Here is a 26,052-nt window from a genome sequence, read left to right as displayed (position 1 = left end):
TCCAGCCTGGGCAACAAGAGCAAAACTCCATGTCAAAAAAAAAAAAAGAAAAGAAAGAAAGAGAAACAATGTTACTTTTACATTTTATTAGTGATAATTGCCATTGAATAACGTATCAAATATCCTTATATAATCTAGATATTCTCAGTACTTGGCACATGTTAAGAATGCAATAAATGGTCTGGTGTAGTGGCTCACACCAGTAATCCCAGCACTTTGGGAGGCCGAGGCAGGTGGATCACCTAAGGTCGGGAGTTCGAGACCAGCCTGACCAACATGGAGAAACCCTGTCCCTACTAAAAATACAAAATTAGTCGGGCGTAGTGGTGCATGCCTGCAATCCCAGCTACTCGGTAGGTTGAGGCTGGAGAATCACTTGAACCTGGGAGGTAGAGGTTGTGGTAAGCTGAGATTGTGCCATTGCACTCCAGCCTGGGCAACAAGAGCAAAACTCCATGTCAAAAAAAAAAAGAATCCAATAAATATTAATGTTATTTATTCTTTGTGCAACCCAGAGACAGGTGCCTTTTGCAAGTATGTGTTATATTAAGATTTTACCCTGCAATATGAAATTTATGTAATTATGTGTCTAAAATCATTCTTGGTGATAGTGCATATCTAAAAGAAGTTTTGTAGGCCAATCACAGTGGCTCATGCCTATAATCCCAGCAGTCTGGGAGGCCGACGTGGGCAGATCACCTAAGGTCAGGAGTTCCAGAACAGCCTGGCCAACATGGCGAAACTCTGTCTCTACTAAAAATACAAAAATTAGCCAGGCATGGTGGCAGGCACCTGTAATCCCAGCTATTTGGGAGGCTGAAACAGGAGAATTGCTTGAATCCGGGAGGCAGAGGGTGTAGTGAGCCAAGATCACGCCACTGCAATCCAGCCTGCTGGGTGACAGAGTGAGACTCCATCTCAAAAAAAAAAAAAAAGAAGAAGAAGTTTTGTGAGGAGCTTTTGGTTAGGAATTTAGAATGAATGATTAAAACCTCACTCTTAGTGCCACTTACTTATATACCACATACTTTCCATTGCAACTTCCTGTCTAATTGCCATTATATCATTTCAGCAGCAAGCAAAGACATTTCATCCTAACAGTTACTACTAGACATGAGTAACTCTGTTTGACTCATATTAGTTTGGACTGAAAAGGGGAACCATACTTGAGAAACACATGGGCACCATTGTAACTATTCAAACAGGATTTTAATTCTCAACCAAAATGCCACAAAGAAGACATCACTTAAGACCCTGGTTGAGGTTTGTTATATCCTTCAAGTTGCAGAAGTTAATCCTTCAAATGCAGAAGTTAAGACAGTTGCCTCATTGGACTTGTTGATTGTGATAGCTTTTGTCCATGGTGATGTGATGAACATAAGGATGATGCACAAATCCATATTGTCCTCTCTCTGTGGTTTGCTGTAGGTACCCAGCGTGCCAATGCCCGGGCTCCAGCCCCTTACAAGCGGGATTTCGAAGCCAAACTGAGGAACTTTTACAGGAAGTTAGAGACTAAAGGATATGGACAAGGCCCAGGGAAGTTAAAGTAAGTCAAAGCGACACAAACCACATAATGTATAGATAGTGAAAGGAGGAGGCGCAGTTGGGCCTCTAGGAAATTGGTTGTGATTTGGGATGACTAGCCTTCATTTTAGTCGGCATAATTATTTCAGCATTTGTAAATTATAGGATCATCTAAAACATAGTCCTGGAATGAAACATGATTAAGCTTAACATTTTAAAACAAGCAGTGAAGACACTGCCTTTTCATGTAAAAATAAAGGCAAAATAAAAGGCTGATTTATTTTTTCCTTCTGAAAAGTACCTCTTTGTTGGTACATAGTATATTCATTAGCTATAAAGCCATCCCAATGTCCTTCACTACAAGCTTCTGTCTCCTGAACTGACCTGAGTGCAGGAATAGTGCTCAGCTCTGTTCAGTTCTGTGAAACAAACTCCACAGCAGAACATGTCATGAATGTCGTTTCTGCCTTTCTTCATCTGCCTCCTCCCTTCAAGTGGGGAAACCGAAACATCATCATGTTGTTTGGCCTACAATTGTTTCCATTCCCTGCTTACCCTTCTTTCTCTCCCTGCCTTCAACCCTGTCCCACGTCCCCACTGGAGATCACTCCGCCACTGAGAGAGGACAGAGGAGGGAGGGTCTCCACTGGGGCTCCCCTGTGACCGTTGGTGCCTGAGAGACAGTCCAGAGACCAGACCAACAGCAGCCCCATGGCTCACTGCCCCACCCACAGGAAGGCTTGCTTGGTTAAATTTCACTTTCATTGCCCTAAGAAATCATCAGCCTGCCCAAACACCATACTTCTCTGAGCTTTACTTTTCTCACACTTAATTTACAAAGGTCTAGGATGATCCAGCTGTCATGCATTCAGCCTCCCTATCATCTCTCTGCCTGTTACCGTTTACGTGAAGAGCAAATTGGTATCTATGGAAGGATGACTTTAATTGTCATCATCACAAGTAGATTAACCTGCCACACACATCATTCGTTTGTATCTCTCCCTTAGGGACTGTCAGGATTCACTTAATTTAACAATTAACTATTGGAAACTCCACGGCTTTGGAGGACATTGAGAATTTTTTTTTCCTCTTTGTTCTTACAGTCATCTCGCTGGGCACTTAATAATTGAATTCCTTGTCTAAGTGCATTGAAGCTTAAAATATTGCCTCATAGAGTTGTTTTTGCTTTACTTAACAGAACGTGTGTGTGTGTGTGTGTGTGTGTGTGGTGGTGTTTTATGATCATTTTTTTTCTGGGATAAACTGATTTGACCATTTAGATAGGATTCTTCAGTTGTTCTCACAGATCATAGGTAGGGTGCTCTATTTACCAATGATTCTCTGATATAACTTTTGCTAATGCTGTTAAGAGTTAAAGACAAATGTGTACTTTATTGCAGACAGCAATGACATTAAGTAACATTCTTCTTGCCTAGTTAATTGTGGCAAATGGAAATGTTCTAGAAAGATAAGTAAATTATCTTTAATAGTATAGTAATAATCTGTATTTTCCAAATTGTCTCGTTATGGACAGGTTAATTATCCGAAGAGATCACTTACTAGAAGATGCTTTTAATCAGATTATGGGCTACTCCAGAAAAGACCTGCAGAGAAATAAGCTATATGTCACCTTCGTTGGGGAGGAAGGGTGAGTAGAACAGAGAAGTGGCCTGTGGAACATAGGCTGTGGCCACAAGGCGGATGTTTCTCCACGTTGCTGTGGTTGCCTGAAACAGGAAATCCTTCTGGCAGGAAGTGCTGTTCTCATACACTTAAACCTTTGGGTTTTTTTATTTTAAAGGTCTCCTCTGGCTTTTAAATCACTTGACATAGAAATTCTTTAGTAAAAACATGTAGCTTTAGATCATTTTTGAGAACAGAAGCCTAGTTTAGTTTCTTCTCTCTAGACCTCTCTTTCTCTTAAAGGGAAAAAGTAAGGCTTTGCAAGGAAAAAAAAAAAACAAAGAATTGCATTTATGCAATTGCTTTGTGATCTGTGATCTTATTTTCTGCCCTGCAGGGCTAAGTAGAACGTGCTTCCTCTATTAAATAAGTTCAGTTTCAGAAACATGAATTAGAATCTTGCTGTTCTACCCGGAAGCCTCCACAGAAGTAACTCTTGGGCCTTGGCTCTTATTTCTCTGCCTCCAATTTTTCTCTTCCCTTGGGAGGGCGGCATACCACCAACATTGCTACCTAACATAAACAAACATGTCCCGCCTTCCATGACTCTTCCATGAGTGTACTCATCGAGATAAGGGTTAGGAAATGAAGCTGGGAAGACTCCTACACAGTGTCAGCATTGCATCCAAATGGACATAACTGTTATTATGCATCACCTTAAAAGAGGCCAGCTGTCATCCCTCCCAGACCCCTTCTTCTTCCTCATTTCAGGTCTGGGTTCAAGTCTCAGCACCTTCTTCATAACTCAGCAGCCACTAGAGGGAATTTTTTTTAATACCATACAATTGTCTGGTTGTGTTTTCTGTGTTTCTTGTTGATTTGGATAATTTTAAGGCTATCTTTCTCAGTCAAGCCTTGGAATAAAAGTAGATTTGATTATGGAATCATATTAGTGATACTAAACAAATTCAGCCATTCAGTACGTGGTGGATGAAACAGTGACTCCAAACTATAAAATAATTTGCCTGTACTGATGGAACTAGGAAATAGCAAAATCAGTATTCAAATGCAGGCCCTTTGTCTTTCATCTAGTACTGTTGGACTAGCTGTGGGACCTAAGCAATACTCCTGCACTCCAGCCCATCTGAATTTTTTTCCTATCTCTGGACATTTTGCCCATTCCAGCTAATGACTGATAACTTCTGCTCTTGTCACATGCACTGCTGTGTAGTCTCCCAGCTATGCCTACATTAAGGTAAAGTAGTATGTGCAAACACACTATGACATGACAAAATTTGTACAGAAGTTTGCCTGAGACCTGAGCCCTTCATTGCTGATGTGCATAAGTGGACTTCTCACTTGTGTTAGTTGGCTTAAAGATGAAGGTGCACAGTTGAAAATGAATGCAAATGTTGTTAGCCTAATCACCGGTATGCATGGGATTCCAAGTATTTCCTTACATAATAAGTCTGGTTTGGATGAGAATACTTTTCCTCCCCCAGAACTCCAGCTGCCTCCCTTCATTGTTGGACCAGAGTTTGTTGAGATCTCAAAGATATAGGGAAGAGTCTTTGGAAGCACTGATATTTAAGTTTGAATAGAACAGACATTTATCATGATTGGTTATCCTAAAGCAGTCTCCTCATGGCTTGGACTAATGACATCAGTTCCTAGGAGGAGGTCCAGGGTGAGTGGGGCTTGATGCCTCTGTATTTGATTACATTACATTGATGTCCAAATGCTTCCTGCCTCCATCACCTGTCTCCTTCCTGTGACATCAGAGGGAAAACAAGGGAGAGGATGTTAAGCTGTGAGCTCAGTTAACAGGGACAATCTCTTAATCTGTTCACTCTGCATATGGTTTATTGAAGCTGGATTTCTGGACTCATGACTTTGTCAGGTCAATATCATAAATTATTAGGTATGTAATTTAATTTGCTATTGAGGCACTGAGGATACATACGCTGTTTTTGAGAGATGAAAATAGTAATTGTGCTGGAAAAATAGAAAGCTAAAAAAAAAAGAAAGAAAGAAACCTTGTGCTACATAAAAGTAAGGAACTCTTTTAGCCTTTGCCACCTTCTCAAACACATTAACCCTATCACATGAAAATGAATGACCCTAACTTTTTTTCTGGATTATAGTAAATACCCAAAGGGAAAAGCTACCCAATTTTTCCATTGAACTATAAAAATAGAGCTGGAGGTTTTCTGTTTTTTGTTTTGTTTTGTTTTGGTTTTTGAGACAGACTCTAACTCTGTTGCCCAGGCTGGAATGCAGTGGTGCTATCTTGGCTCACTGCAGCCTCTGCCTCCTGGGTTCAAGTGATTCTCCTGCCTCAGCCTCCTGAGTAGCTGGAACTACAGGCACGTGCCACCACACCCAGCTAATTTGTTTCGTATGGAGGTTTTCTGTTACTTTCCCTTTACCAATTTTAATCCCCTCAAAATGTATCATTTTGTAAGTTCTTCATGTCCAGGTCTAGTAATGAGCATTTAAAAACACACATATCTGGCACCCAGATCTTGGTTTCTAATACCATTCTTTGATAAAAAGAATCAAGGTTTTTAGAGAAATGGCTGATTCTAACACTAAGCAGGAAATATACAAGATGGAGCCTGAAGCATCTTTTGGTGTCTGCCAGAGATTAAAGAAATCCTTAAAAATCCCAGTCATGGAGATATGTTGAAAAAACCCAGGAGCCAACTGAAAGAGTTCCCAGTGGACAAAGCTGAAGTAATTTGAGCAACAAAATAAATACAAGGCTATTGGATTATAAACCAAAGTATAAAATAAATATCCATACTGATATAAATACATGGTTGAATATGTAAATAAATGGGGAAGAATAGAAAAGTAGAAAAATCTCTTTTGCAAAATGTGGAACCAGCCCAAATGCCCATCAATCAATGAGTAGATAAAGCCAATGTGGTATACATATACACCATGAAATACTACTCAACCATAAAAAGGAAAAAAATAATGATATTCACAGCAACCTGGATGGAATTGGAGACCATTATTCTAAGTGAAGTAACTCAGGAATGGAAAACCAAATATCTTACATTCTCAGTCATATGTGGGAGCTAAGCAGCTGTGAGGACACAAAAGCTTAAGAATGATACATTGAACTTTTGGGACTTGGGGGAAAATGTTGGGGGTGACAAGGGATAGAAGACTACACATTGGATACAGTATAAACTGCTCAGGTGATGGATGCACCAAAATCTCAGAAATCACCACTAAAGAACTTATTCATATAACCAAACACCACCTGTTCCCCAAAAATCTATTGAAATAATAAAAAAAAATTAAAAAAAAAAAGAATCACTGCTCTCAAGGTAGATATCAATTTGTTTAAGGCAAACAGTAGAAAATATGCCCTTCAAAACTGCTGTAGGTCTGGGGTAGGCACATAATGTCATTTGGCCCAATTAGACTGAAAGAAACTCTGTTATGTTGTAGTTGGTGAAAGGTTTCACTAAAAAAAAAAAATCTATTTTGCAGAATATTTCCATACAATCAGCAGAACTCTCTGCTCCTTAGGTATGGAATGTGCATAGTGACTTTCTTCCAAATAGTATAGTATGGAAAGAGGGGGAACAAAGTAACTTCACCGTAGAGAAACCTGACAAACATTATGGCAGTCAGGTGATCAAGGTCCACATCAATAGCCACGAGTCATGTTGATAATATGGACCCTCGATATGATGCAATGAGGATGGCACTTTACCTCTGTGTTTTTCCTCCCAAACATGTAATGCTACTCCAACCGTGAGAAAAATGCTAGACAAACTCCCAACCGAGAGACATTGTACAAGATACCTTACCAGTACTCTTTAATACTCCCAAGGTCATCAAAGACCAGAGGAGCCTGAGGAACTGTCACAGCCAAGAGGGAGACATGACAATTAAATGTAATGTGGTTTCCTGTATGGGATCATGGAACAGATAACGGACGTTAGGTTAAAAACTAAGGAAATGTAGATAAAGTATGGATTTTAACTAATAATAGTGTATCAATTTGGTTTATTAATTATAACAAATGTACTATACTAATGTAAGATGTTAATCTGTATGTGAGGTATACAAGAACTTTCTGTTTTATCTTTGCAATCTTTCTGTAAATCAAAACCTATTCTAAAAACATTTGTTAAAAGAAAACATATAGTCAGGATTCAGGGAAATTTAGGAAATGTTTCTCTGAACAACTTATTTCTTCGTTATCTGATAAATGACAGCCCCCAGGGTAAATTTTGGTAGGTATATACCTCTGTCTGCACTTGAGGTAATTAGAGTAATAAGTGTATATATGGGGTTAATTCTGTGGGAAGTCCAAATTAGTAGTGGCATTGGTATATATAAAGTATGATTTTGTATTGCTCATGTCAGCTATGTTGTCTATGAGGGAATAATACTTTGCAATTCATATTCATGGTAGCTCATACCTATAATCATTTCAGTGATTATATTTTACCTGTTACCATCAAGGTCTTTATTTACGGTAGATTAGCTAAAGCATAAAGAAAAGGAAGTTTATTTTAAAGAATAATGCATCAACCAGGTGTGGTGGCTCACACTTATAATCTCAGCACTTTGGGAGGCTGAGGCGGGTGGATCACGAGGTCAGGAGATCGAGACCATCCTGGCTAACACAGTGAAACCCCGTCTGTATTAAAAATACAAAAAAAATTAGCCAGGCATGGTAATGGACACCTATGGTCCCAGCTACTCAGGAGGCTGAGGCAGGAGAATCACTTGAACCTGGGAGGCAGAGCTTGCAGTGAACTGAGATTGTGCCACTGCACTCCAGCCTGGGCAACAGAGCAAGACTCCATCTCAAAAAAAAAAAAAAAATCCTCGAGTCTATAAAGACAAATACATTAGTTGGTTAGTTCATCATCAACTAAGATCACATTTTGTATTATGCTTTGGCTTTTTACAAAAAGTAGGTAGTTTCTAAGCACTATCTTGTAACTAGTGATTTAATTTGGTTAGAGCTGGAGGTTTTGCTTTAGTCATGAAAATTTCCACACAACTTAATCTGGTTATCTGCCTTTGCAAAGTTGTGGGGAAGGGAGATCAGCTGTGGTGGAGTGACTGAAAACTGAGTCATCTTGACTGAATGTGGTGTGAAATTGTGTACAGGGGTTGCCTATTTCTGCTGGGCATCAGTCTACCTAGAAGTTGCTTCTTTAGGGTTGAGGTCAATGAAATACTACATATTCTTTAGTGAATTATTCTACGTATTTTCCAGCTGTATTATTATATTACACATTCTCCAGTGTATTATTTTCTTTTGAATTAAAAGTCCTAGCAACTAAAGGTTATATGATTTAAAAAGTTACCTAGATGCTAGGCATGGTGGCTCATACCTATAATCCCAGCACTTTGGGAGGCCAAGGTGGGAGGATTGCTTGAGGTGAGGAGTTCCAGACTAGATTGGGCAACATAGTGAGACCCCATTTCTATAAAAAAAATAAAAAATTAGCTAGGTGTGATGGCTTGTGCCTATAGTCCTAGACACTTGGGAGGCTGAGGCAGGAGGATCACTTGAGTCCAGGAGCTCAAGGTTACAGTGAGCTACGATTGTGCCACTGTACTCCAGCCTGGGTAACACAGCAAAACCCTGTCACCCTGTCTCTTTAAAAAAAAAAATAGTGGATTAGACTGTTGTGTTCTGATAAGGTGTGGGGCCACTAACTTCTTAATACCCAAAACATTAAAGAAAAAGTGACCTGGATAAAGAGAGGAGGTTTACACTGTGATTGCCCTGCCTCTTTTTCTTCATAGCCAACCCTGTAAAAGGCACCTTTCTTAAAGAAAGAATGAGTTTATTATGTGTGAGGTGCCATCAATATAACATCAATCATGTCTTACAGAGCCACACTTTGACTAGGGAGGAGGTGTGTACAAGCAGTTTTCATTTGGAAGTTTAAGAACTTCCTGTAATATCTTCCTTTTGAGCTTTCTGTAACCCCCCTGAGACAGGCAAATGAAAGCAACTAGGGAAGATGAGATCTGAAAGAGTTTTCTTCAGTCTCTGCTTATAAAGTAACCAGCCAGTTCTTACATATGACTGATCAGATCCTCACTAGAAGCCATTTGAGGCCCTGAGCTTGGTCATTAATTTCTCAGAAATCTGTGAAGCTTCAAGGTACAGTTTATGGTCTTGCTTTTTTTTTTCTTCCAAAAAGAGACATTTGCAGGATACCCTAAATTACCCAAACCTTTCTAAAGAAGGGTGCTTCTGTATGTAGGCTTTGGTTTGGTAGCACCTGGTAAGACTTTGTTTATCATATCAAACTTCCTTACTCACCTACCAGGCTTTCTTAATTGGCTCAAGAACTAACTCCTTGCTACTATAAATATCTAAGAGTGAATCAGAAGGTGTGCAGGCCGTGTGTGCCTGAACCAACTTGAAGGAAGTGATGGTGTGACTCCCCAAGGCCATCGTCTTCTTTCATTTTATAGTTTGCTTCCATTAGAACACTTAGTTTTCAGTAATTCTTAGTTGAAAATAAAGAATGAGATAATAAAATTTGTTATTTTAACAAATTTTGGGTGCCACGGACAACTTGGGTGGAGTGCCATCCAAGCCATGTGATGATGTTTAAAATGCTCTATCAGCACTTGGGGCTCCAGACTACATGGCCACCCCCTGGAGACATCTGTTCTTATTCGGAAATGCCCTCAGATGCAGCTGTTGTGCGGCTACACACCCGTTGTCCAGAGTTTTTACATTTCCGTGCCAAGCCTTTAGCTGTGGAACCAACCTAACTGGCAAAACAGGAATGTAACAGACAATCCTTGTGATATGAGTCATATTAACTATTTATATGAAAGAGGTTGCTAAGACATTACAGGAAGCAAAGGCATGATGTACCCTGCTGTGACATGTTTTACTGAATTAGCCAGGCTTATTTATAAATTGTAATCTACAACCTGCTCTCAGATAGGCAGTTCTAGGCTTTGGATTATAATCAAATCAAAGTTTAAGACTATTTTGGCTTTAGAGGTGACTCCATCAGTGCTTCTAGAGTTAAAAGTCAGCAGATAAAAACTTGACCGGTTGAAGATACATTTTCTCCTAGAGGAACTATTAGCCTTGTTTTTGCTTGGGAAAACAAGACTTTTCCTTTTCAGTTTAATTCCTCAGGGAACATTCATCTCATCTTCAGCCAGATTCAGCTATTATCATAAAAAGGGAACTAATCAGTGAGGTCAGTCTTTGTTGTTTTAGCAAACTTTACCACATGAGAAGATTTTACATATTAAACTTTCTAAGCATAATTTACTTGTTGATTTCTGACAATGTTTTCAAATTGAGCAATCTTTTAGGGATTGGTATAACCTGTTCATGTCATTGAATCAATATACCACTCAAAGGCAAATGTGCAAATCTGCTAGATACCAAATAACAATGTAAGCAATGTTGATTTTCTTCAGAAAGCATCAAAGAGCTCCACTCATTGATTCAACAATATATATTGAGCCCCCACTGTGTATCAGGCTAGGTACGGATATAAACATGAGTAAAACATGGTCCCTGCCCCCAGTGTAGTTATAGACTAGTACGTATGTATAGGGGAGGCAGGCATATATACAGATAATTGTAATGCACTTTGTAAGTGCAGTATTATTAAAATACTCAGCGTTAAAGCTTAAAGAAACCCTGATACTTCTAACTGAATGCCACAGTTTAATTTTAAGCAGGCAAAATCCTATTTTACTTTTACCAGTTGTCTGTAAGAAAACTGACTCCTGAAGTATTTGCCTCATGTTTCAGCTGTCTCTGACCTTATCCATTGTATGGTTTATTGTGTCTGAAAGCCTCACAGAGAATGACCATAGCTGACTGGTGCTCACTCTGTGCCTCACACTTAGTAGTCTACCCACTCCTTGAGGTTGCGTACACCCTAGGATATTGTAAGCTAGATTTTTTTTTTTTTTTTTTTTGAGACGGAGTCTCGCTCTGTCGCCCAGGCTGGAGTGCAGTGGCGCTATCTCGGCTCACTGCAAGCTCCCCCTCCCGGGTTCACACCATTCTCCTGCCTCATCCTCCCAAGTAGCTGGGACTACAGGAGTCTGCCACCACACCCGGCTAATTTTTTGTATTTTTAGTAGAGACGGGGTTTCACCATGTTGACCAGGATGGTCTCAATCTCCTGACCTCGTGATCCGCCTGCCTCAGCCTCCCAAAGTCCTGGGATTACAGGCGTGAGCCATGACACCCGGCCGTACTAAGGCTTTTAAAAGATGCAGCTACATGCAGACAGGATGGGGGAGTCCTGGGTTAAAGCATCATACCTGAAAGATTTGGGGCTTTAGATGATGATTAGCACCTTGTAAGTCAACAAAGTAAAGTGGTCGCCCCAAAGGCAGGATAAGTTAAACCAGCATCACTGGAGAAAAGTGTCAAGGACTTTCTAAGCTCTGTGCTGAAAAGACCTCACCTGGAGTGTTACCATCAAGTCTTTACTGACACCAGGGTAGAGAGGGAATTCCCACCCCTGCCCTGAGAGAAGGTTGAAGGAAGTGGCGATGCTCAGGAGTGGGAAAGAGAGAGAAGGAGGCAGAGACCAGGAGACGGAAACTGCTAAACCTAGAGCTCTGATGGAAAATGACTTTCAAAACATTTTACATCTTTAGGATCTAGATTAGTACCCCATATGTAATCAGCACACAGACTTTTGTTGAAAGTAAGTCTCTGAATATGTAAAGAACGTTCAAGTGGAAGAAGTATTCTACTTGTTCCTGGCGGTGTCACAGGCCAGAAGTAGGTCAACAGGAGGAAGCCACAAAGGCCGCCTTCGTCACAGCGTAAGGAGGGACAGGTAGTCTGTGCACCCTGCACTGAGGAGGCAGCCAGGGTACTGCTTTGGGAGTCCTCAGAGTAACCTGAGGATGGTCCCACCGATCCTGGGAGCCACCTGTTAGCATGTTATATTCAGCCGCCCCAGAGGGCAGGTCCATTGTGTCACCTACAGCCTCTCTGGCCCTGGGAGTCTGCTGTTTGCATTTTTCTTTACACAAAAGTTCCTGTCAGCACAGTATGGGTGTGAGGATTTTAATACCACTGGTGATGTGTTAAATGATTTTAGCTACTACAAAGACTGATGTTTTTTATTTTAATATTCATGTATTCATTTTAAGGTATATTGGGAAACAATAGAGTTAGCACATCAAAACTTTATAAAGATTGTGTAAGACAAAGTTCTATTAAAAAAGCAAATAGATCTAAAGTTGATTTAATGAAAAATATTAAATTAATAGTACATGTATATTCAGATATAACTAACATTGGGAAAGTAGTATGAATAGTTGAAGTCTGTTCTGTGTAAACCATTTTTATTTACATTCTGCCTATAGTATCCTTTTTGTTGCTGTTGTTCTTTCTCCATCGCCGGGGCTGGAGCACAGCGATGTGATCATAGCTCATGCAGCCTCAAACTCTTGGGCTTAAGAGATGCTCCTGCCTCAACCTCCCAAGTAGCTGGACTACCGGCACATGCCACCACACCTGGCTAATTTTTTCTTATTTTTTGTAGAGACAGGAGTCTCACTGTGTCACTATGTTGCCCAGGCTTATCTCAAACTCCTTGACTCAATGAATCTTCCTGCTTTGGCTTCCCAAAATGCTGTGATTACAGGCATGAGCCAACATGCCCGGCCTAGGATCCATTTTTTTCTCCATCACACAATCCTATCACTGAACAAGACTCAGATTTTTTTTCATTAAAAAAATGCAATGATACCCACAGAAAAAAATTCAAAAAGAAGAAAAAATAAGAGAGAGAAAAGAGGAAGAAGGAGAAGAAAAGTCTTTCACAATCCCTCCTCCACCCCAGCTTCTCAGTTGCCTTCATTCCCTTTTCAGCATTCCTTCCCTATCTTTGAGCCCACGTGTATACTTTTTATCCATAGGGTCGATGTCCTTTATATTTTTCATTTTAAATTTAGCATATCACATTGCTTTACTGCAAACTCCTCCTTTGCGTTTTTTACTCTCGTCATTTTTGGCCATTTGTCATTCCTCAGACCTCACACAATCTTTTCTTATACTTCAATTTGACCCTGACATCTTTGTGAGTAAAGTAGAATTTATACTGTAGCTCGAGTGTTAGAGTTTCAGCCTCTTTCTCCGAACGCCTTCCTTAGGAAGCTTTAGGCACCCTCATTTTTCTTGTCTGTAGTTTTCCTTGGTGTTTTATCATTTAAAGTTTTCATTTACACCCTATCACTCCATTTTTTGCTACTGATCTCCCTAAGGGAACTTGTATCTGTAATGTCTTATCTCGAATTCACGGAAGTATCTTTCTTTTCCCATTTAAAAATGTTTCAGACATCCATGAGGACTCCATGTCCTGTGAGCATATGTATCTGATTCCCCCTGGTTTTACCCTGTTTAAATGAAGCTTTCTCATTGTGCTTCCTTTTTGTATAAGCTTGCTCCTGAAATTTGAAAGGTTTACCTCTTTATACATATTTACATAATCAAAATATTAGCAGATTGCCTATTGTATGTATTAGAATATTGCCTGTTGTATGCCTGTTGTATGATGTGTGGCTTGGTTTTAGGTGTGCTCCACATAAATGTCCATTTTACTAATCTGGATCAAGACACAATGAGATCAGAAACTATGATCATTCCGTTTGTTTTGGACAGCTCTGGCATGTGGACAATTAGATTTGTAATGAGCATCCTATGGAAACTTGAGCTCTGGAGAAAAAGTGCCCAATATCTAGAAAAAAAGTAACAGATTGTTCTTTTTGTGGATTTTTGTTACAGGCTGGATTACAGTGGGCCTTCCAGAGAGTTTTTCTTCCTGGTATCCAGAGAACTCTTTAACCCATATTATGGCTTATTTGAATATTCAGCCAATGACACATACACAGTACAAATAAGTCCTATGTCTGCTTTTGTAGACAATCACCATGAATGGTAAGTGTTTTTTCCCCAACACTTTTCTTCAGGCGATTTTCTATGATATTTGTTTGAACCCACATTTAAACATTAAAACATTATGTCCCTTGGGCAAAATCATATTTTCAGTTAAATACCTCATTTGACTCTTGTTTTTATTGTCAAATTTAAATATATAGGCAGTCTCCAAGCTAGGACTAGATCTGTTGATAGCTGGGAATTGATCTGTTCCATGAGATCGATTTAAATGAGTTGGGTAGAATTCAAAAGGTTATTTCCCATTGCAAGAGAAAGATGATGAGTTCCTGGTGAGATCCCTGTATTCCTCGCTGTACCTGTGAGTGCCTATGAGCTCTAAGCTGAGGTGGGGGTGAGGAGGGGAAGGCCTGATCCAAAGATCACACAGCTTCTAGAGCAGCCCTCGGGGAAGTGGTTGCCATGGGAGGAGAAGATGGGGCAGCTGGAACTCTGGCTGGGGCTCTGACTCTCAACTGTGGCGACGATGGTGCTCTAGAGGGCAGTGGGGCTGGTGGGGTGACCTGGGGGCATTGACGGTAGAAGGGCAGGAGTGGGGAATCACAAGCAGTGGCCACTTACCGTATTAGCCATTTGAAGTTTGTAACCAGGTGTTGTCTCCCTCTTTCCTAATTTCTCACACAAAATCAAGGAAACTGATTTAGGATTCCCATCTGAAGATTATTTATGCTGAAAATCCCAAATTGCACTCTTTCCAAATATCCTTACATCTTTTTTAAATCTCTGCATTTATAGACTTTAAATATTTGTATAACACCTGTTTGCTTGTTCCTGTTCATTTTCCCTGATAGCAACAAAGGAAAGAATATGAGCAGCATTCATGGAAAAAGCGTATTTGAATCATGAGATTAATATTGGTGGGTGGAGGGCATTATCTTTTAGGACTTACTCTTCAAATTGACATCTATTTAGCTGCAATTTGGAGTCCTTCTAACTGTGACTATTACAGTTGTGCTAAATAAATGGAAATAAAGAGGAACCATACTGCTGGACATTGTTCTTAAAATGGCTGCCTAATACTAAAATTACAAACTTACAGTACAATCTCAGTATGGATTTACATGTTTGGAAGGCATCAGACTTTCAAAGAGCTAGAAACTTGAACCCTTTTGAAAGAGAAAGTAAGTTTGCATCTCAGGCAGCAAATCCAGTCATAACAAATATGTTTAATAAAGTTTCCAAAGTGATTCAGAATAGAATTGAGCCTTGACATTTTAGAGAACAGAATGTCCCAGAAGAAACCCCCCCAAATGTCCATGTGCATAATTCTTGAATGGTGAAAATATCAGGAATGGGGCTTGATAGAGAATAGAGATAGGAACTTTCTTGATCTGAGACTGGGCCTTTCCTCAGAAGAGAATTGCTACTGAGTTTGTGTTAGAGAAATCCTGCTAATATTCATGCATACACACTAGAAGGGGATAGCATTTTCCCCACTTCCAGAGGTCTCATCTGTCAACATCTCTGAGAATTGGTTTGGGGAAATGTCACTGAAATGCTCACAGGGGATTCATGAATGTGGGGTGCTACATTGCTGACATGGAGTGAAGGTGGAGCAGGGTCTCTAAATATGAGGGAAACTGATTCTTCAGCAAGTAGGTACGAATTACTAGCTGTATTAGTCCATTCTTGCGTTGCTATAAAGAAATACCTGAGACTGGTAATTTATAAAGAAAAGAGGTTTAATTGGCTCATGATTCTGCAGGCTGTACAGGAAGCATAGTACCCAAATCACTGGGCTTTGGGGATGGTCTCAGGGAGCTTTTTTAATCATGGTGGAAGGCAAAGGGGAAGCAGGCACATCATATGACAAAAGCAGGAGAGAGAGAGAGAGGGGAAGTTGGGGGGAGGTGCCACACACTTTTATATGACCAGATTTCATGAGAACTCACTATCACGAAGATAGCACCAAGCCATAAGGGATCAGCCTCCATGATCCAGACACCTCCCACCAGGTCCCACCTCCAGCAATGAGGATTGCAATTCAACATGACATTTGGGCAGGGACAAGTATACAAACTATATCACTGGCCTGATGAAGACACAGCCCATGGTGCATACAAACTCTCACGACCTAGTAGGCAATTAATATTGGAAAAATTTAGATGGTTAGAGCTGGAAGGCATTCTAGAAAGCATATGGAACCACCTAGAAACTGCTCCATGACATGTAAGCCATCTCATGCGTTTCCTTCACAGGTTCCGATTCAGTGGTAGGATCCTTGGTCTTGCACTAATACACCAGTATTTGTTGGATGCCTTCTTCACACGGCCCTTTTATAAGGCTCTTCTCAGAATGTAAGAATATTTTTATCACTTGTGTAATTAGCATGTAAAATACAGTATTTACTTTATTGAAAAAATTCTTCTGTCAAAGTCATTGTTTATCTGTTCACAATCTCAAATCTGTTGCTATTAAACCTAATAGTGGTTTATATTTCTGAAACTAATACAATTTCAAATACGATTACTGTGTTTTTCCTGCCTCTGACGTATTTAGCCCCCAGAGTTTTAGTTTTGCTCTATCCCCCAAAATCTATTCTCATTTGTTGCAGCACGTGTTTCTTTAAAACAATTGTACTTCAAACGCAGCCCTGGAATTCCTGTGGTGTTAATGCAGATTATTAATAGAATAGTTGTGGGTTAGTCTTAGTGACTCACAGCCCCCTCTCCTTTATGAGATACACTTTGTATTTGGCTTGATGCAAATTTTCAAATGCTTACTCCTCATTCAAATCTTCATTTTCCTTTGTTTTGGTTTTATTTTTTATTTGTTTGTCAGGGATGGACAGTGCCATATGTTTCTTAATTCTCTATGACCTTAGTAATTTATTATGGAAAATGAAAATTCAGCATTCACAGAACTTGTTCTTCATTGTTAATGAAAGATTGCGATTATTGTAAAATATAGGGCTAATTGTTTGTGTCCTGTAATCAGCAGCCATTTACAAGGCTGAACAGAAGGCAGCTGTCTGTGGGATAGTAGCTCAAATCTGCAATGAGAGCTCACTGAATTCTCACTTGGCTCTGTCTAGCCCATTCCCTAACTGAGGCCACGTACCTGCTTACTGTAAAATGGAAGCCTAGACCTCAAATGAAAGCAAACAAAATGCTTGTTGTGGGCCCTTGGGAGGGTCAGTAGAAAGACTTTTGCCTTCCTGTCTTTCAGTGTCTTCACAGCTGTAGCACTGGGAAACAGGTGCCATTTTCTGTCTCTTTGGTTCTTTGTGGCCACTTTGCATCTTCCTATTTCATTGCCTTATCTCTTATCTTCTCATTTAAGCTTCCTGAAAGACTAGTCTCTACTGACTCTCTACACTTACCTCAAATTCACACCCTCAACACACTTCAGCCTGGTTTCCTTCCCACCAGAAAACCTGTGGAGGCATTTAAAGAATACTGGTTAGTCTGTATCTTATTGGATCATGCTGCTGCTTCTGACACTGTGCACCACCCACCCCCACCACCATTTATTCCTGGGTCCTTTCTCCAGAGCTGGCATCTATGACACTGTACTGTGCGGGCTCTTTTTTTTTAACTTTTCTGTCTTCATGAGCCCCTCTTCTGATTTGCCCTTAACCCTTGGTATACCTGAAGCTTCTGTCATTGGGCCCCTGCTTTTCTCACTCAGTATGTTCTCATGGGGGGGAATTTCTTTGCCTGGCTTATCTCCTCTGATTCTCAAATCTGTACTCTCAGTCTTGATCTCCCTTAAGGTGTAGCCTCACATGCTCAACAGTCCACCAGACTCCACTCGGATGTCTTACAAGGACTTCAGAATCAACATGGTTAAGACTAAGCTCATCAAGTTTCCCTACCTAAAAGTATACCTTCTCCCACAGGCCCTGTTACAGTTAATAGTGCCACTATTCTCAGGCCACTCTGGTCAGAAATTGGGAGTCACCCTTAAACAGCGATGACAAATACACAGTACATGTTCTACTCTTCACCATCTCTACTCTACCCCATCATTCCCAGGGTAGAGTTCACAAATCACCTGTGGTACTTTTTCCCACTGAACTCATTGTGGTCTTAGAAATCTTTTTAACGGATAGTGCTCAAGCTTGGCAATTAATTATAGTTAGTTTTGACATGAGTTCAGTTGTCACCCCCATTTTAGATATCCTTCTTTATACTCCCCCAATAAAACTATTCCATGATTGCTACATGTTTGCCTCCTAAATGATTTTCAAATTGATCTTCTTCTCTCCAACCTTAATAGCCCAGCCCTAGTTAGAGCCCTTATCTTATTTTGGCCATATTATTGTAGGGGTCTATTCAATGGTCTCTACCCTCTAATGATAACTGCCCCTCATCCCACCCCATTTTAAATAATCCTTCACAGTGGGACTTCCAGAGGAGCTGGAAGTTTATGGCTTTATAATTCACATTTCACTTCTGATCATGTCATGCCCTGTCTTAAAATCTTTTGGTAGTTGTGAATCACTAGTCTCCTTAGGATGACATTAAGGCCTGCTGCCTTGCTGGCCTCGTTCTCTAGAAATTCTGTCTTGAGGTTAACTCTCTCAAACTGCTGATATGCTTGGAGTTCTCTGTACACTTCCATGCCTTTGTATTTTGTTCATGTTATTCTCTCTCCTTTCTCTTTCCCCTTCTTCTCCTTTAGTTATTCCTTTTTACCTCTCTTGCTTTTAAACATCCTGAAAGATTTAATGTAGGCATCATCTTCTGCAAAAAGCTTTTCCTGAATCTCTCAGTCAAAGAAAATGGCCCTCGTGTGTGCTCTGACAGCTAAATCCCTGTCCCTACCTTCTTTTGTTAAATGGAAATGTGACATACATTTAAAAAGTACATGAATTTTAAATGTTACCAATCTTATGTTATCACTTATCACTTTGTATTAACTTATCTATTTGTGTACCTGGCTCCCCAGTTAGCCCATCAGCTCCTGAGGGTAGTGACTATTCATCAAGTAGCTATTCAGATATCTGGTACATACTTGATGCCTAATGAATGTTCAGATTGAACTGAAAAAATGGCGCTTGAAATTGGGCTTAGGGGAGTGAAATTTCAAAACAGCTATGGCAAATTGATGACTACCACTGTACAACAGGGCCATGGAACAGTAACTATACCTCATGTAGACTCTTTCTCTGCAATTAAAAAATGTGGGGGAGAAATACAGATTGAAGACAGGTTCTGTGGCTTACTGTTTTCAGAATAAGAACCATGAAGAAAAAGGGAATGTATGTGAACATGAATCATATCTTTAATAAAAAAACAAAATAATAAAGTAAAATAAATATTAAATAAAATAAAAATCGTATCTTTCAACAAAAAAGAAAGTTAAAATATACTATAGAAATATATAAATTATTTCAAATTAAGATAACAGTATTTTAAGGTAGCATAATATAGCCAGAAAGAATACTGGATCCCAGTTGTCAACCGAGTGCCAGTTCCTGATCTGGCATTGATGATGGATGACTGCGCAGATGGCACTCATTCTTTGCACCTCCAGTTCTGTGTCTATAAAGAAAGACACAGGCTGAATGATTCCTGTGGCATATTATATATTTAGGACTTTCTAATTTTATAACAAATTTCTGAATTATTTCACTGGTTTAATTACTGGACTTGGACTAAGAACATTCCAGAAATCACTGCCCATGTAGTGGCTCTTGTTCTTCTCTTTAATTCTTAGTTTCTTTCCTTATTAATGTGGGTTTTTGCTAATAGCTATGCCTACATATTTGTTTCTGTCTGTTTGTCATCTTAGTCTATGTGACCTGAGTGATCTAGAATACCTTGATGAAGAGTTCCATCAGAGCCTGCAGTGGATGAAAGACAATGATATCCATGACATCCTAGACCTCACGTTCACTGTGAACGAAGAAGTATTTGGGCAGGTGTGTGTATCTGCACACCTGGTGCCTAAGTGTGGTAACTGAAGGCTATTGACGAGTGAAGAATTAACTCCATGGCTAAGATCAGATGCTTATTTATTTGTGGTTTATTGGGTGATTTAAACTCCAGATCACACACAGTTATAATAATCGCAGTTACAAAGGTTAGAATTAATGTCAGCTGCAGATTAAGATGCTGTAAATTACAGATGGTGATAACCTTTTATGTTGTAAGCAATCTTCTTTTTATATCCAACTAAAATATCCCCTAAAATATGAGAATTTACCTTATATAGAATGCAGTTTTTTTGAAGTCCACACTATGGAATTTTTAAATTCCATTTATAGAATGGTGGCTGGGCACAGTGGCTCATGCCTATAATCCCAGCACTTTGGGAGGCCAAGATGGGAGGATCAGTTGAGCCTAGAAGTTCAGGACCAGCCTAGGCAACATGGTGAAACCCTGTCTCTACAAAAAATACAAAAATTAGCCAGGTGTGGTGGCACACACCTGTAGTCCCAGCTACTCAGGAGGCCAAGGTGGGAGGGTCACCTGAGCTGGGGAGGTTGAGACTGCAGTGAGCCTGGATCATGCCACTGCACTCTAGCCTGGGGGACAAGAGTGAGACCCTATCTCAAAAAAGAAAAGAAAAAAAAAAAAAAGAACCAAAATTGATTTTTTTGAAGCTAAGGGAACATAAGCAATGTTTTGGGGAAGACTTAAAAACAGAACATATTGATATTTTTTCAATAATTGGTGGAAGAGTAGGGAAGACATTTCTTCCAGAAATTATATACTAGTTTATAAGTAATATTCTTATTTAGGCATTAATCTTTAGCTGCTTTTCTGATTTCCATGTGTTTTGAAAAAGTTCTCAATTTAACATTCACTTGAGTGTAATTCTGCTTCTTTAAAGTAAATCTTTACTCTAGATATAGTTAATTCTGAGAAATTTGTGAAAATGGGTTTTGTCAAACATTCAAATAGCAGGCTGGTATCTGAAGCCAATTCGTCTGCATTTTAAAACTTAACCTGTAGTACCAGCAATATATATATATATAAATCACCAAAGCTTTCAAGCACCAGCTCAATGCCTAGTTTTTCCTGAGTGCATGTGCTCCATGAGTGCCTGGGGCCTCACTGCCAGCTTGTGGGATGTGCCTAGGGCAGGGCTGGGGACAGGTAGCTGGCTGATTTCAGCTCACTGCTAGTAATGTTCTTATAACATTAAGAGTATTGCTTTATAGTCATTCTTTTTATTTTTTAATCTCAGATAACTGAACGAGAATTAAAGCCTGGGGGTGCCAATATCCCAGTTACAGAGAAGAACAAGAAGGAGTACATCGAGAGAATGGTGAAGTGGAGGATTGAGAGGGGTGTTGTACAACAAACAGAGAGTTTAGTGCGTGGCTTCTATGAGGTAAAGACAATTAGCAGTAGGAGGAGTTTGCAGTCTGATATCAATGATGCCACAATCCATCTTACCGTACTTTACATGTGTAGACTATTTCTTCTGTATTTACTGTTGCTCTCTCCATGTGAAAGGTTCAATATTTTTTCCCTTATGTTTCAAGAGCACCAAAAGAAGCTTAACTCACTGTTACGAGAGATCACTGAAATAAATGTTATGGACTGAACTCAAGTAGCATTTGTTGATTTAATGACCACTAGTAACATTTAAGCCATGCATCTTATGCTTAGATACGGGTGATCAAATCTCGTGCTTGCTATGTGAAATAATTATATCTGAGGTCAGAATAAGTTGGCATGTATTGTGTGTGGCTTTTTCTGTAGAAACACTAGGTATTTTCCTAAAGGTGGATGGGACCTAGATTAATCAGCAGTCAATTATAAAACAAAAATTCTGTCAAGGCAAATCTCATCAACCTTATACTAAAGAATGCCTTATATTTTTAGGGAGCTTTACAGGTTTTCAAGTGCCAACACAAGGTACACACATATTATTCCTGAAACTCCATGTGTCCCCTTTTCTAAGACTTAATTATAGCTGATATTTTCTCCAGGTTCCTAAGCCATGCCTTGTACTCTTTTTATTCCACAGGTGGTGGATGCCAGGCTGGTATCTGTTTTTGATGCAAGAGAACTGGAATTGGTCATCGCAGGCACAGCTGAAATAGACCTAAGTGATTGGAGAAACAACACAGAATATAGAGGAGGTGAAATTTGATTTATAAATGGCTAGATTTTAAATTTCAGATTAAAGGAAGGCATTGGTTCAGCTTGCCAACTGAATATAGGACAGGCAACAGCACTTGGACTCTAATATAGGTCTGATTGCAGGCTCCCTTGAGACCTTGGGCAAGGTACATTCTCTTCTTTTCCTAGTTACCTCATCTGTCAGATGGGAGAAGGACTGTTTACACAGCATCAAAGGATGTCATAACTCTTAATTGTTGGTGAAGAAATGTGACCATAAGAACACTAATTAATTACTTTATGGTGTTGCCAGTGAAGCACCAGGATGCTAACATCCAGCTGGTCAAACTCCACCTATTCCATTTTGTTTCTAAAACTTAAAGAAGCACACCCTTTGAGGTTCCCAGTCAGCACAGTTCTTCCACCATTCACTACGCTCCTTATCAGTTATCATTCATAGTCAGAATACTTGAATGGAATAAGACACAGTTCCCAAAATATGACATTATTGGAGAAGTTCTAAATTCAAGCATGAATTTCAAGTGAAAAGAAGACTGTAGTAAGATTAGTTAAAAACTGCACTATCTGACACTTCACAAAATGGGAAGCTTTAAAAGTGACCTTTCTGCAGATTAGTACAAATTATCGATTTGTAACTGGGACCAAACCCATTGAAATTTGAGTGTTAAACTAATACTTTGCAAGGGACCTGATGGTAACCCAGAGTTAAGGTTTTATTAATGATTTTAAGCAAAGAATACATGTTCTGAAATTTATCACCATGTTAGAAAGCCTTCAGAAATTCCTGACAAATACCAGTTATTTTCTGGTTTGGGTTTTCTTTTTTAACTCGAAGTGTAAGAGATTAGAAGTAGTTCTGAACTTGGAGAATGAAAACTACAAACTTCACATCACTGAATTAATCACTTAGCAGAGTAAATTGAGAGCTGAACAGTTCTCTAGTTATCTCTAAATTGAAGCAGAGATTTTTTTTAAAAAAGTAGTTTTAAAAGTTTGGAGTAAAAAAATGCCTTAACATTTGCTAAATTGCTTTTGGTTATGCCTGTGCTTGCCTTTTCCAGCTCATCCCTGCACCACAGGCTGGCCTTGCTTACACATTTAATCTGAAAGGCTGTATTTAATTGCAGTTTCCATTGCTGCTATTTCTGAAGTCCAGTTGCTGAAATAAGTCTTTTCCAATTGGCCCCATGTATAATCCATATATCTCTTTGGTTATTATAGCTTTGTTAACCCATCGATTTTTACTGAGAGCACAATTTCTCTGACATGCTACGTAAGTTGTATTTTACCATAAATATTACTAGCTCATTCCTTCCTTCCAGGAGATGATTCTTATTTTTTTTTTTTTTTTTTTAAGACAGAGGGCGTGAGCCACCATACCTGGCTCATTTTTGTATTTTTGGTAGAGATGGGGTTTCACCATGTTAGCCAGGCTGGTCTCGAATTCCTGGCCTCAAGCAATGACCTGGCTCAGCCTCCCAAAGTGCTGGAATTACATGCTTAAGCCACCGCGCCTGGACCCAGGAGATGCTAATAGCAATGCATTAATAGAATCAACCATTTTTGTTTTTCCATGGTATACAATCTTATTCACTAAATCTGATTAATCAAGGACCTATTTATATGGTTATTGTAAATCTTATCAAATGAAATCTTTGGGAGGGGGCAGAAAAATTCTGAGAACCTCAGCTGCCATGTTTGCTCACCCAGCTACTTGGCACTGAGTAAAGAAGCAGCTCTGTGGCTGCCACTTGCCATATGTTCACACACCAGCTGCTAGGAGAGAATATGATGAGACACATTCACTCTTTCTCCTCCAAAAGGTTTGGCACAAATAGCAAAAGGGAAGCAGAAAAAGGCTAATTCATAAGGTCAAAAAACTTTAAAGCTACAAAGAGCCAGTGCATTTCTTTTGTAGATGAGAAACTATTTGCTCAGTACCAAATTGCTAGTATTCACCAAACTCTGGGCATGGCCCATGTGTCCCCATGTCCAATCCAGTTTTGATCACCCTTCCCTTAGATCCTTTTTTTTCTCCAGAGGGGACTAAACATCACTGAAATGGTAAACAGTAAGGTGAGATTCCTCCCAAATCCTACAACTACTGAAATGGGAGGAAAAATTTGGATTAAAATAATTTCTACCTACCTTCTGTTCTGGACTACTAACTCAGTACCCATTAACTACGTCTATTCATTGGTTTGATTCACTAAATCCTTGTTAGCCTTTTCTCTGAATTTAATTTTTTTTTCACTGAAAGGTTTTTCGAATCCACCACCGCTGCCCATGAGGTGATTCCTTTGACATTTTCTTAAATTCTACTGAAGTATGGAATAAAAGTAAAATTAAGTTGGTGATTATTTAGGATTTATTTAAGAAACTAAAGGTCACTTTTCCCTTTTTATTAGTAAATCAATGTGAAACTAGTTTGATTTTAAAATATGAATATTATATATAGCTTTTAAGAGAGCTTGCAATTATGTACTTATTTGTATAAATTATTTGATTAATGTGTCTCCCCTCTGCCAGAAGCCCTAGAAGGGTCTGTTTTCTTTGCCATTATGCCCTCAACCTTAGTACAGTGCTTGGCATAGAGGTATTTGAAAATTATTTCTTATGTGAATGACCGAAAGAGTTAAGTATTTCCAGTAACAACTGTTGTATTTTACAGAAATGATATGGTTAAAATAACTCATTTGTTGTTCTTCTCTTTACTAGTTTCACTTAGTGACCACTAAATGAAAACAGAGACCTCTTGGTTTCACTTAGTGTTGTTTGGTTTAACTTTTGACACTCATATGATCATATATACAGTGTTATTCCTTAGTCTTAAAGTTAGAGACAACTTTTGTTTTTGTTTTCGTTTTGTTTTTTGAGAGGGAGTCTTGCTCTGTCGCCCAGGCTGGAGTGCAGTGGTGCAATCTCGCCTCACTGCAAGCTCCGCCTCCTGGGTTCACGCCATTCTCCTGCCTCAACCTCCCGAGTAGCTGGGACTATAGGTGTCCGCCACCACGCCTGGCTAATTTTTTGTATTTTTAAAGTAGGGACGGGGTTTCATCGTGTTAGCCAAGATGGGGATGGTCTCGATCTCCTGACCTCGTGATCCACCTTCCTTGACCTCCCAAAGTGCTGGGATTACAGGAGTGAGCCACCACACCAGGCCAATTATAGATAACTTTGAAAGAATCCAAGAGGATGATTTATGTCTGGGGACTCTTCGTGTCACATATCTTGGTGGCTTAATATAGAAGAGTCAAAGTAACATGGGCTTTTGTGATTGGTTTGATAGGATACCATGACAATCATATTGTAATTCGGTGGTTCTGGGCTGCAGTGGAAAGATTCAACAATGAACAACGACTAAGGTTGTTACAGGTGAGATGCCATTATTTAATCTTTTGAATGTATCGATATGATTATTGTTGGAAGTGTGTGTTTTTAATAACTGTTAAGTATTCTCCATAAATACATACCATGGCTATCTGGAAATATGGGATACACCATTTCCAGACTCCTGATAGCACGGTTATGTGACTCCATAGCTATTCAGAACATCCCTAGCCAAGTTAAAGCATTTCATGAGAGTTTGGGGAAGTGTCAAGTCCAGTCCAAGAATCCCAGTAACAACATCTGCATTTAGGACAGTTTGGTCCCTTCAGCAAGAAGCACCCAGGGTACCCAAAGTGCAGGCCAGCATCCCTAGCAGCAGAAAGAAATGATCTTCAATTCTTTAAAAAGGGATACAGTTAGTTGATTAACAGTCCTTTCTTCTCTTTCATCTAACTTTCCACAAATTTGAGAAAACAGTGGCATTCAAGAACATTGGGTAAACTAACTTGTTTTGTGTGTGTGTGTCTGTGTCTGTGTGTGTGTGTGTGTGTGTGTGTGTGTGGT

The 26,052-nt window shown here is 39.5% G+C and overlaps 1 protein-coding gene across 1 annotated transcript in view; it reads left to right on the top strand.

Annotated features, from left to right (window-relative positions):
• Positions 1-26,052, top strand: part of HECW2 (HECT, C2 and WW domain containing E3 ubiquitin protein ligase 2) — a 397,221-nt gene that overhangs the window by 354,220 nt on the left and 16,949 nt on the right. The window contains exons 20-27 of the mRNA XM_011952069.1: positions 1,429-1,549; positions 3,062-3,175; positions 13,943-14,095; positions 16,312-16,410; positions 19,853-19,982; positions 21,254-21,400; positions 22,043-22,157; positions 25,448-25,533. Coding sequence (XP_011807459.1) covers positions 1,429-1,549; positions 3,062-3,175; positions 13,943-14,095; positions 16,312-16,410; positions 19,853-19,982; positions 21,254-21,400; positions 22,043-22,157; positions 25,448-25,533 — 965 coding nt within the window. The remainder of the gene's footprint in view (positions 1-1,428; positions 1,550-3,061; positions 3,176-13,942; positions 14,096-16,311; positions 16,411-19,852; positions 19,983-21,253; positions 21,401-22,042; positions 22,158-25,447; positions 25,534-26,052) is intronic.

Source organism: Colobus angolensis, unplaced genomic scaffold (assembly GCF_000951035.1).
Source record: "Colobus angolensis palliatus isolate OR3802 unplaced genomic scaffold, Cang.pa_1.0 Scaffold330, whole genome shotgun sequence".
In the NCBI taxonomy this organism is placed as follows: Eukaryota; Metazoa; Chordata; class Mammalia; order Primates; family Cercopithecidae; genus Colobus; species Colobus angolensis.
Note: the sequence above shows the minus strand (reverse complement) of the source record. Positions and strands in the feature narration are given on the sequence as shown.